Genomic DNA, 13,314 nt, shown 5'->3' on the forward strand with positions numbered 1-13,314 from the left:
TTCACTTTCCCCTCCATTTAAGACAGTTTATTTTATCCTATAATTTAACTGACTGTCTCACCACCTCTATCTCTGTTCCTCTGTGTTTACCTTCTTTCATATTGTAATTATTTAGATCATAGACTGGCCTCCCAAATCCTCTGAATTTGTTCTTATAGTTTTATTTTGTTCTTGACTCTTCCGTTTGTCGATTGAGTTCAGGGTGATACTGCCACGTACATCATTCTCTGATTTTTCTCTATTCTTGTTGGTTCTCTGTTCACAGAACTCCCTTAAGAATATTTTTCATTGCAGGGTTGGCTTTGTCAAAATTTCTTAGCTTCTGTTTGTCCTGGAATGTTTTGATTACATCATCGTATTTGATTGACAACTTTGCTGGGTAGAGGATTTTTGGTTGTCAGTTTCTTTCTTTCAGGGTTTTATATATGTGTCTCCATTGCCTTCTTGCCTGCATGGTTTCTGTTGAGAGATCTGAGCTTAATCTGATTTACTTGCCTTTGTATGTTACACTTCTTTTTTCCCTAGCTGCTTTCAGGATTCTGTCCTTTGATTTTGGAGAGCTTGATTATCATAGGTCTAGGTGAATTTCTTTTAGGGTCTATCCTTTCTGGGGTTCGTTGAGCTTCTTAAATGCTTATCTTTTCACTTTTAGCATGTTAGGGAAATTTTATTCCAGCAGCTCTTCAACTATCTCCTCTGTGGACTTGTGTGATTCTTCCTGTTCTGGAATGCAGATAATTCTTAATTATTCCTCTTCATGTTTTCCAACATGATGAGTCTTAGGCCTTCTTCAGATTTTTTAATCCTTTTTTCTGCTTGTTCTTCTATCTTAGTAGTGTTGAGAGATTTGTCTTCCAGCTCACTAGTTCTGTCTTCTATCTCTTCAGTTCTAATCCTTTGCCCTTTCAGTGTATTGTCCATTTCTAATATTCTATTATTAATCATTTGGACCCCTTTCTGTAGGTTTTTAATTGTTTCCAATTCAGTATCTCTGTTATTTGATTGTTCCTTTCTATCTCTTCAATTCCACTATACCCTTTCAGTGTAATGTCCATTTCTGATATTCTATTATTAATCATTTGGAACCCTTTCTGTAGGTTTTTAAATGTTTCCAATGCAGTATCTATCTTATTTGATTGTTCCTACAGTGCTTTCCTGACTTCTTCCTTATTTTTCTCAACTCCATTATATGGTGTTTTGTTATATTTTATAATCATTTTTCAGAATTCCTTCTTTCTGGAGCCTTCCCAAAGGCTTCCCATCTTGCTTTATGGAGTGTAGGTCTACCTCCAGCTCATTTGTGTCAGTCATTTTATCTCATTTCTGGAAATGTGTTGATATCATTGTCTGTTTCTGGTTTGGGGGCATATTCAGCAGTTAGCTGTGGCCTTAATACTTAAGAGTGTGTGTTTTGGTATTTTTTATGCTTTCTGATTGCCTCCAGGTAGATGTGATCAGGAGATGGGCTTCCCTTTTCTCTCTTCTTCCTGAGAAATTTCAAGATGTCATTGTTGGCTGTTATGACATAACTCAGAATTTAATTTTCAGCCTGTTTCCTTTTTAGTCTGCCTGCCTCACCTCACAACGCCCCCGTTCAGGCCTTTTTCCTAGTGGTAAACAGTTCAGGGCCAGCTGTGGCCATTTTGCGCTACCATTTGGTTTTAAGTGGAAACTGTCCCTTTAAATTTTGAAGAGAACTGTGTGCATGTGTAATAGAACCCTCTGGGGGTGGGGTGGGGTGTCCACTTACTCAGGCACCCCCTCTAGTCACCAGAATTGAGGCGCACAAACAGCGAGAGACCAATGAACAGATAAAAAACATCCACACTTTTATCTTTGCATTTTTGTCAGGCATCCATGTCTGCTCTGATCCTTCCCCTGCTTGGTCTCGCCCAAGATGGCCATTCAGGGAACAGCTGAGCGCCTTGGATTAGAAAGCACTGGATTTCTGGCTTCTGCTACAAATTCCACTAGCTATAGACCTTCCAACTTTCTAAGTATTACTTTATATGTGGGTCAGAGTCCTGAGAACATCCCCTGAGCCTGCTTGGTCTGTTAGTCTGTGTTGTTGCTGACAGAGCTCTTCATTGCACTTCTACCCAATCCATTATCTTGTTTGTTCTCCTGTTTTGTTTTTTAATTATTCTTTTTCTAGTTTTTGATTTGTCTTTATGTGTCCAAAGTAAGCAAAACAGTATTACCATCTTTGATTCTGTTGTTGGTGTTGTCAAGTGCTTTAGAATTGCTCCTGACTAATACTGACCCTGTACAGGGTTTCTGCGGTGCATCTGGTGGGTTTGAACTGCTTATCTTTTGGGTCACAGTCCAGTGCTGATCCCATAGCGCACCAGCAGTCAACCTTTGATTCTAAAAAAGTTATATTTCTTCTAAGACTGATGTGTTCATTTTTCTGGCAGCCCATGATATTGTCAATATTTGTTACCAACATCACAATTAAGATGCATTAATTCTTCTGTCTTTTTTCATTTTCCAATTTTCATATATATATGAGGACAATGAAAATACTATAGCTTGGGGCAGGTACACTCAGTCATCAAAGTGACTTTTTAGAACTCCTGATGTGGCAATATAGGATAAGCATTGTACTGCTAGCCTCTGGGTTGGTAGTTCAAACCTACCAGCCACTCCTCAGAAACCTTATGCTAGCTTGCTCTGACTCAGAATTGACTCCCCACCACTTTAAAACAACAAAATATATAAAATACTCATCTGATCAATAAAATTTGGGATTTCACACTATATTAATGACACACACACAAATATACAAAGCTCTGGATTATATCCTGTGCACTTATAGTGTGGCACAATGCATTTATGTTTTAAGCTCATAATATGAATTGCCGCTAGCTTAGCGTGGATGTAAGAATCTGTCTGTTTTTATCTTTCATTAGGAAAATCTAACAATCAAGGTAGTTGATGTGATTTTGAACATATTGTCTTATTTTTTTCATTCCAGATGTAATCCCTGCTGTGGAACTACGGAACATCTTTGATAAGTGGAACCATTGATGCTTGTATTTTATACAATAGATACGACATCAATTTAAAGCCAGTGTTTGTGTGGTTTGGACTCACCTGCTATAGTTCATGAAGCTTGAATCTAAGGAGTACAGGGACTTTTGCAATGACAATATGACTAATAGTAAAGGAAGATTTATTTCCAGTAAAACAAGTGGTGGTCCAAGTAGTGGGGGAGGTTTTGTAGATTGGACTTTAAATTTAAATACAATTCAGTCTGATAAGTTTTTAAATTTACTGTTGAGTATGGTTCCAGTCATTTACCAGAAAAATCAGGAAGACAGGCATAAAAAACCAAATGGAATTTGGCAAGATGGGTTATCAGCTGCAGCACAGACTTACAGTAATAGATCCGAGCCACACAAAGAATATCACAATTTCCCAGAACAGTCTTTTCATGGCAATACTGGGCACACCCCATCAAGCTGTAGCCCAAAGTACGACGACTATGCCAACTATAATTACTGTGATGGAAGGGAGACTTCAGAAACAACTGCCATGTTACAAAATGAAGATAATTCCAGTGATGGGGATGAAGACACCATTGTGGAAACAAACCAAAAATTGCCAAAGGAATCCAGTGGAGTCATGGCGTTGCAAATACTTGTGCCGTTTTTGCTAGCGGGCTTTGGAACCGTTTCCGCTGGCATGGTTTTGGATATAGTACAGGTGGGTGCTCATCTTTACTTAGCATTGTTATCTTTTTTGATATCCCATTTCTGTTGGAAAATGCTTTAGATAGGTTATTTAGCTCAAGTATCCATTTAGATTTCATTTATTCCTTAGGGAAATAAATGAATGCTGGTTCTGCTCTGAGGTCCTTCTCTCTGTCTCTCTTTTTTTTTAGGGTTATACTTAGATATGTCTACTTTCAAATAATTAAATAAACCTTTATTATTATTATTATTATTATTGTTGTTGTGAATTGAGTGAAGGTTAACAGACAAATCATTACTTTTACATTTAACATCCTTTTCTTTAAAGAAGTTATAGAATAATAGTTTCATTCTCTGTATAAAGTCGTTTTTCTCTACAGGCCCAAAATTGATACATTGGTCAAAAACAAACAAACACACCCACACAAATAACCCAATAGATGTTACATTAAAATATTTCTTTATTTTCAAAGAAAAGGTGAATATATACTTGTTAAAAAGCTTTCAAACAATAAAGAAGAGTATTACATTTCAAAAAGTTTCTCTTTATTCCTCATTTCTAAACCAAAACCCCCCTCCACTCAGAGATTGCCAGTCTTCATCTTGTGTTATATATGTATAGATGTATTTCTACATGCTTTTCCAATGCTTACATCAACATGAATGTATGGATTTTTTTTCAAAAACAAAAATGAAATGCTACAAGTATTTTTTTAATTTCTTTTTATTGCTTAGCAATACATCTTTGATATTTTTCCAGATTGGTACATAAACATTTTCAGCATTTGAAACTGAGTTTTTATTCCCTTGTTTGTATAATCCAAAATTTACTTACCCATTATTTCATGATGATGTGTTACTAAATATCCCTATAAATGTATCTTACATATTTGCACTAGTATTTTTATAGGTTAGATTTTAAAAATAGGATTGCTGTCTTAAGGTATATGGGCATTTAAAATTTTGTAGATGCTGTCAGATTGCTTTCTAAAAAGTTTGTACCAATTTGTACTTTTAGCATCAATATATAAGCATTTATATTAATCCATACCATTATCAATGTTGGATATTCTCAATCTTTGTCACTTTACCAATCTAACAGGAAAATGTTGTTTTGTTTCAGTTAACTTCCTTTAGTTACTATTAGCATTTAGCAGCTTTTAATATGTTAATTGGGCATACTGCCTAGTCTGCCATCATAGTGGAAGATGTCATCTTACAATTCATTAGGTCTTCAGTCGTTAGTGTTCAGTGAGTCAACTCTAGAGATGATCACTAAATTTAGATGGAATAGACTCAAGGTCGTACTTTGGCTCTTGTGGACATAATTTTTTTTCAGCTTCAGTATTGAATTGCCAACATTATATCATTATCTGTCGTGATGTGCTGTAGAGTTGGTTCGGTCTCATAGCGACCCTGTACACGGTTTCCGAGGCTATAAACCTTTACGGGAGCAGAAAGCCTAATCTTTCTCCAGTGGAACAGCTGGTAGTTTCGAACTGCTGACCTTAAAGTTCATAGCCCGATTCGTAATCACTATGCTACTAGAGCACCTTTCCTACACTGTATACTTATTGCTTATTATGGTGGTGTGCATATGTGTCTATTCTGTGCCCGGCACATAGTAGAATCACAATAAAATGATTGTGTGAGATACTGTTCACCATCCTGTAGTAGATTGTTATTTTCTTAACTATTGCCCTTCTTCTGTAAGACGATTCTTCATACATGCTCTTTGTCAGGTGACCGAAAATGCCATCCTGTAAACTTTCTCACTTGTTAGCCTTGTCCATAGGCTTGCTCAGGCCAATGAGACATGAACATATATCACAGAAACCATATTGAAGCAGAAGCTTTGCAAAATGTAATTGGTCTGGCTTGACTCTTTCTCCTGTGTTCTATCTAAGGAATACTGACTGCTTGCACATGGAACCCAGAGAGAGAAGACATGTGAAACTTGAGCTTAGCAGAGAACTGCAGCTCATAGTTCTTATGTAATGCAGTGAGAAATAAATAATGGTTGTTAGCCACTAAGCATTACACATCATAATACAATGAGAACTGGTTAATATACTTTCTTATTGAAACTCTTTTATTTGTTGTAGCATGTTCTCTGTAGCTCTTCTGCCTTTATTATTTCTCTTGATTTTTCTTCTTTCTGTTAGAAAAGTAGGCATTCTCCAGGTAGGATAGCTACAGGAAACAAACTGAGATGGGGAGGAGCTTCCTTATTTTGATTTATTTTTTTGTTATATGCCGTGGAGTCGGTTCCCACTCATAGTGCCCTGATAGGGTTTCTGAGGCTGTAAATCTCTACGGAAGCAGAAAGCCTCATCTTTCTCCCGCAGAACAGCTGGTAGTTTCGAACTGCTGACCTTAAGGTGAGCAGCCCGATTCATAACCACTACGCTACCAGAGCTCCTTAGAATTAGGAGATGAATAAACTTCCCGGAAAGTCTGCTTATAGGAAGCAAGCTGGAAGATTAGAAAAGTCTAGCTGAATGAAAGGTTCTAAAATCTTTACCGGAAGGTACTCAGGAAGGTGGAATTGAGTATATCAGTGCTCACATTTCCAGAAACAAACAAAAAACCAAACCCAAAACCCACCACAAAATCAAACCTACAAAACCTGAGAGTGGCCCTGGTCGTTTTGTGGGAAGGATGGCTTTCAAAGCCATTCTCTTGTACCAGAAGAGTATCCTCAGGAAAGATCAAGAAACACAACTGCTCTTTGGGTCATGTTCCTTCATTCCCTGGGTTAAAGAAAGAGGCTCAGGAATAATCACCTGGAAATACTTCCTACCAGGATCAGACTGAGATAAACCACACCATATCCTAGGACCAAGAACTAGAAAACCTCGTTTTTAAAAACCTCAATTACTTTACTTCCTCAAGTCACTGCTAAAAATGTGTCATTAGAGCTTTTGGTCAAAAGAATCAAAATAATTATTTTGATTGGTAGTAGGCAAAATAATGGTCTCCCAAAGATGTCCATGTCTTAAACCTAGAATCTGTGAATTGTTATTGTTGTTAAGTGCCATCAAGTCGGTTCTGACCCATAGCGACTCTGTACGGGGTTTCCAAGGAGCAGCTGGTGAGCTTGAACTGCCAACATTGCAGTTCAAATGGCTTTGCAGCGCCACACCAGGACTCCATATGCTATGCTATATGACCAGGGGAATTTTAGGCTACAGATGTAACCCAGGTTGTTTATCAGTTGACCTTTAGATGGGGATTATCCCTGATTACCCAGATAGGTCCAATGTAATTGTTTTTGTGTGTCGTTCAATGGTTCCTGACTCATAGCAACCCTAGACTGTCCCGTAGGGTTTTCCTTAAGGACAGCTGCCAGCAGGTCTTTTCTCCTGTGGAGCACTGTAGGATTGCACTGCTGACCTTTTGGTTAGCAGCTGAACACTTTACCACTGTGGCAGCTGGGCTTCTTCATGTGATCATAAGGGCCCCAATGAGTGAAAGATGGCGTCATTGGTGTGTGTCGGAGTGATACTGCTTGGGAACGCCTTGACCAGCCATTGCTCTGGAGATGAAAGGAGCAAAACAGGCTGTGTCTAGAAAACGCAAGGAAACAGATTCTTCCCTGGAGCCTGTATTAGGACATTAGCCCAGTGAGACTTTCTTAGACTTCTGGCCCCCAGAGCTGTAAGATAATAACATATTTGTGTGCTATTTATGATAACAGTAATAGAAGCAAACAGTGTGATTACTAAGTTTTGTATGAACTGGTTCACCGCTATCATTCCAAACTCATCTTACTTAGTTCACTTAACACCATGTTTATTGTGTTTCAGTGTCACTGGTCTGTTTTTACTTCATCAAAAGTCCATTAGTCTTTCATGTCTTATGGCCTTTGTCTAGAATATTCTTTTTCCCATTCAGAATTCTAATTCCATTTTAGATGTCATCTTAAGAGTCACTTATCCCCTCATCAAATTAGATCACTAATTTAACTCTCAGATTGGACATTTGTGTGGCATTGTAGAATAAGTACTAGACTGTTAACCTTAAAGTCAGCAGTTCAAACCCAGCAGCTGCTCCTTGAAAACCCTATACAGGGTCGCTATGAGTTGTAACTGACTTCTACTTGTTAGGTGCTGTCAAGTTGGTTCTGATTCATAGCAACCCTGTGTAGGGTTTCCAAGGAATGGCTGGTGAGCTTGAACTACTGACCTTGTGGTTCAAACAGACCTTGTGGCCCAACACATTAATCTGCAGAGCTACACCAGCACTTAACAACAACAAATCCCCTAATTAAATCAGGTCACTATTTTGACTCTCATATTTGACTTTTGTCCCAGTGGAGACATCCTTTTTTTTTGTTTTTCTTTTTCCAATCACTATATCCATAGCAGTGTTTCTGACAATGGAGTACATGTTTAGTAAATATGTATTTGTTGAATGAATATTTAACAGTCACCATGTACTGAAGGCCTGCTATGGGCCAGCACTACCACTCTGCCTCTTACCAGTGGCATCTCATGTAATCCTTTCAAGGAAACTTTGGAGTAGATATTTTTTCTTCCTTTTATACAATAGGGAATTGCATATTAAGTCCCAGAACTCAGTCTTGGATCTTGGTTTAATTTCAGTACTGCTCTTTTTAACCACTGGGCATTATGTGATTCTTTTTTACCCCCAGTCAGTTATAGTTTCATGACAACTCCATGTGTTACAGAGTACAACTATTCCTTAGAGTTTTCTGGGCTGTGCTCTTTATTGTTGAACTTTTTATTATGAATTGAGTGCAAGTTTACAGACAAGATCATCAGCTTTATGTTCAACAAATCAGATACTTTGTTTCATCTCAGTGATTGCTGTCCCCTCCATGCAGCAACAACAATGATCTGACATTCCTTCCAGTGCTTTCTGTTTGCATTCCACCCACTGTCTAGTCCTTTCTCAACTTTGTTCTTAGGTAAATGCTGCCTTCTGATTTTGAATGATTGATCATTCCAACAACAATGGTGTTGTTGTCCTCCCTATTAAATTTCTACTACTTGACCGAAAATTGGGTCACATGGGTGAGTTCCTTTCCAGACCTGAAGGGTGGAATTATATGATTCTAGAATGCTTGTGAGAAAGCATTTTTAATCCTTTAAGAGCTCTCTGTAATTTATTTACAGAGTCCTAGAGTGGTGCTGCGAGTTAATGTGCTGGACTACAAGGTCGGCTTATAACACATGGTGGGTGGTTCAAGCTCACCAGCCTCTCTTTGGAAACCCTGTACAGGGTTGCTATAAGTTGGAACCAATTTGACGGCACTTAACAACAACAGCTACAATTATTTATTTATAACGGGCCAGTGTTAAACAGTTAAGACATTTTTATTTTTGTCCATGCATGTGCTGCCTGAGCTGGGTCATCAAATGCAAGATAGGGGCTAACTGACCATTAGTATCTTAAAGTAATATTCTAATTTTCAGCAGATGGCAGATTAGGCAGATACTTGGCCATTATCACCTTCTGTTTAATAGCACATCTGTTCCCTATTGCATGTAAGATCTGCTCTAGTCCTACCTCTCTACTTTGTTTTTCTTCAGTTAATCAGTTTTGCATTATCAGTTGATGTTTACTGCGGAAAAATGCCAAAATCACCTGTTTTGAGGTGGAGGTATAAGCCAAAGATGGAGTTTTATAGATATTACCCTCATTTTAGAAATGAGGATATTGAAACTCAGGAGGTTTATTCAGCTTATAAATGCAGGATAAGGTTTCAAAACCAGAATTTTTAACCCAAAGTCTGTGCCTTTTTGGTAGTAGTAGGAAATGCAACACATGAAGTGTAACTATAGTATTGTTGTTGTTGTTAAGTGCCGTCGAGTCGGTTCCGACCCATAGCGACCCTGTACAGGGTTTCCGAGGGTGTAAATCTTTACGGAAGTAAAAAGCCTCATCTTTCTCCCATGAAGCAGCTGGTAGTTTCGAACCGCTGACCTTAAGGTTCGCAGCCCGATTCGTAGCCACTAAGCTACCAGAGCTCCTTAACTATATAGTATATGACTGAATATTTAAATACCATAAGAGGTAAGAAGTGAGTGTTAATAGCCATTCTATAAAAGTACTCAAAAGACCCTGGGAATATAGAATGCTCTTACACATTGGAGCTTCCTCTAAAGGAATAAGCTTTTGTCTTAATCTAACCTACCACATTGTCATCTCTGTACACGGCTTCAGACTGCTTTAGCCATAAGTCTTGGCCAGTGAAATGACACTGGAATGGACCCAAATTTGTCAAATGTGGATGAACTAGAACGCTAACCAGAACAGGAGAAATCACAGGCCAAAGCCCAGCTAGAAAACAAGGGGAGTGTGCATACTGCACAGCAAGCAAATCTTCTAACTAGTTGAGTGGACAGCTGGTGGCTGATGTTGCCAGTCTGAACATACATCAGTCTCCAGAGTGCTGGCAGTAACCCAGTGTCATGCCTTGTCTCCTGAAAATGCTCACTGTGCCTCTTCTGAGTCTCCCATCCCAGAACTTCAAACCGAACTTTTCCTGTTTCAGTTAGCATTCTGGATCATCCAAATTAAAAATATTCAGATCTGTTCTGCGTTTGCCATGTTGGCTGTGGTTGAACAAGTTTGAAGCCCTGCTGTGTGTCAACCTGACTAGGCTATATTGTTGTTGTTAAGTGCCGTCAAGTCTGTTCTGACTCATAGCGACTTTTATAGGGTTTCTGAGGAGCAGCTCGTGGGGTTGATCTGCCGACCTTGTGGTTTGCAGTCCAATGCTGATCCTACAGTGCCACACCAGGAGGCTGACTAGGCTGTGTTGTTGTTGAGTATCATCAAGTTGATTCCAACTCATAGCAACCCTGTATAGGGTTTCCAAGGAGCATCTGGTGAGCTTGAACCACCGACGTTGCAATTCAAATGACTTTGCAGTCTGACGCATTAGCCCACAGCGCCACACCAGGACTCCGACTCGGCTGGAAGTACCCAGTTGCTTAATCAGACATTCATTGCTGTGAAAATATCTTAACAGATGTTGTTAGCATCTAGGAGCCCAGGTGACACAGTGGTTAATTAAAGTTTCTGAACCCACCAGCTGCTCCATGGGAGAAAGACATAGCAGTCTGCTTCTACAAAGACTTAGAACCTCTTAGACTCTCTGGGGTAGGAGTGCTGGTGGCACTGTAGGATAAACACTGGACTACTAACCACAAGGTTGACGTTCAAATCCACTAGCTGCTCTGTGGGAGAAAGATGAGACTTTTCTGCTCCTGTAAAGCTTTACATATTTGGAAACCATACACAGGTTGCTAAGAGTTAGAACTGACTTAGCGACGCTTAACAACAACAGCAACAAACTCTGGGGCAGTTCTGTGTCTTACCGAGGTGCTGTGAGTCAGAACTGAATTGACGGCAGTGGATTTGGTTTGGGGTTTGGTTAATATCTAAAGTCAGTTGGCTTTAAAGGACATGACCCTCAGTGCTGTGTGTAGACCTTATCTTATCAATTTAAAGGAGCAATTTAAGATAAAAACTTGAGGTTTGCTGGCCAGCCCTGCAGATTTCAGACTTGCCAGTCTTTGTAGTCTGAGACAATCCATTAAAATCAATCGCAATGTAAAGCAATCACTGTGTCTGTGCTTATGTCTGTATGTCTGTTACTGCTTCTGTTCTCTGGTGACCCCTGACTGGTACCCCTACCTTTGTGCCCTTGTGACTTACAGCATTCTGTATTCACTCTATGTCCTGAGTTAAAGACGTTTGTAAAGCACCAGCTAGAGTACCTGGGAGTCAAATGTTCAATAAGGTTAACAAACGTCTCTCATTGAATGTTCTGTATTAATGCACTGCATGAGTTACTCACTTAACAATGACTTCCTGAGGTAGGTGATTTTATTTGTTTCCTAGGGCTGGAAGAAGAATAAAAATGCATTCCCTTGCGTGAGCAGCTATATGCTTGGGATAAAATATCTGAGACCTTTGTAAGTTGAGATGAAATCATCATGTTATCTCTTCTGCATGTTATAGACTGTAAAAAAGGAAGAGAGAAAGAAAGAAAAGAAATGTAACACAGTCCCTCACAGTTCTGAAGACAAGTAGTCTAAAACCAGGGTAGCAGAAGCATTGATTCTTTCAGAAGGAGACCCTCTTTTGTGCCTTTCTCTAACTTTGTGGTGAGAGCCATCAATCCTTGGCATTCCTCGGCATGTAGATGCCTCAGTCCAATCTCCGCCTCCATCTTCACATGGTGTTCTACTTGTATATCTGTCCCATACAAGTCCAGCAGCATATTAAGGCCAACCCTAATACCTTCATATTTTCTTGATTGCATCAGAAAAGACTCTTATTTTCTAATAATGTCACAGTCATAGGTACTGGGGGTTAGGACTTGAATGTATCTTTTTGGTGGGGGTGGTGCATAAGCCAACCCATAACATTGGTGCAATTTCCATTTTACAAATGAGTCTTCAAGATAAAATGATCTGCCTATGGTCACATAGCTGGTAAGTGAGTGAATTAAACCCAGTCATAACTCTCCTGTTGTAAGAAAATGCATGAGCTTGCATTACTGGAAAGAACAGGGGCATAGCTTGTCTAAGATGTGACTAGATCATAAACTTAATTTTATCATTGCCTTTTTTCCTTTCATCTTTCATTTCAACTCCTGTTGTTCTCTTGGCCTCATTTTTTCCTATTGCTTATAGCTCCTTATGGACTTCTGATTCGGCAGTGTAGGATCAGCACTTGACTGGGAACCACCAGGTCCAGGCAGTTCAAACCCACGAGCTGCTCCTTGGAAACCCCTATACAGGGTCGCTGTGAGTCGGAATCGACTCAATGGCACTTAACAACAACAACATAACTCCTGATAGCTGTGGGGTTGTATCCTTTGAGCTTGTTTTATAAGCTCCTTCAGTTTGGAAATTTCTAGGTAAGAACTCTTTAGTTGGTTTTTTGGTCACTTACCCTTACCCACCCCGTGGATCAATTCGTGAGACTATGGGAATCTGATTCTATGACTAGTTTGTATTATATTTCTACTTCTGGAGCCAGTAGGCATAAAGATTGACAATCATACTAAAACCTCATGGAATAGGAGTTGAACAGCTTTTCCAAAGAGTGGATGTTGTTAAAGGAAAGAAGATAGAAAAGTGTGTAGAAGAGAAAGAACAACATCTCTACAGGAGTTATTTCTCAAGTATAAGACATGATCCTTCTGTGGTCTTTCTGGTTTACTAAACCAGTGGTTTTCAACACAAGTGATGTGGGCATCATTGCTAGATACAAGGAGGCTTTAAAAGTTCATGGAAAGTTTGCATTTTTCAATTATTTTTGAAGCCCCCTCGTACATAAAATTTCAGGTCCCATTCTAACCTACTGAATTAGGAGCTTGGGGGTGGGCTCCATTGTGATTTTTTTTTCCAGTTTTTATTTTATTATTTTATTTTTTTAATTTAAGGTTTTTATTGCGGATTGAGTGAAGGTTTACAGGGCACATCATCAGTTTCACATTCAACAATTCATATAACTTGTTTCATTACATTGATTATAATCTCCTCCATATACCATCAGTTAAAAGTATTTCTCTTTATCCACTTTAGCTTTTTTTAAAAAAACACACAAACAAAAAAACCCACTCAGGCATATA

At 39.0% G+C, this 13,314-nt stretch overlaps 1 protein-coding gene across 1 annotated transcript in view; it reads left to right on the forward strand.

The window, feature by feature from the left end:
* The first annotated feature begins 3,038 nt into the window (after positions 1 to 3,038).
* The window catches only part of SLC41A2 (solute carrier family 41 (magnesium transporter), member 2), a 124,484-nt gene continuing 114,208 nt past the window's right edge, over positions 3,039 to 13,314 (forward strand). Inside the window, exon 1 of the mRNA XM_006871077.1 lies at positions 3,039 to 3,708. Coding sequence (XP_006871139.1) covers positions 3,109 to 3,708 — 600 coding nt within the window. The 5' untranslated portion in view covers positions 3,039 to 3,108. The remainder of the gene's footprint in view (positions 3,709 to 13,314) is intronic.

The sequence above is a fragment of the Chrysochloris asiatica genome, unplaced genomic scaffold (assembly GCF_000296735.1).
Source record: "Chrysochloris asiatica unplaced genomic scaffold, ChrAsi1.0 scaffold00160, whole genome shotgun sequence".
NCBI classification, from domain to species: Eukaryota; Metazoa; Chordata; class Mammalia; order Afrosoricida; family Chrysochloridae; genus Chrysochloris; species Chrysochloris asiatica.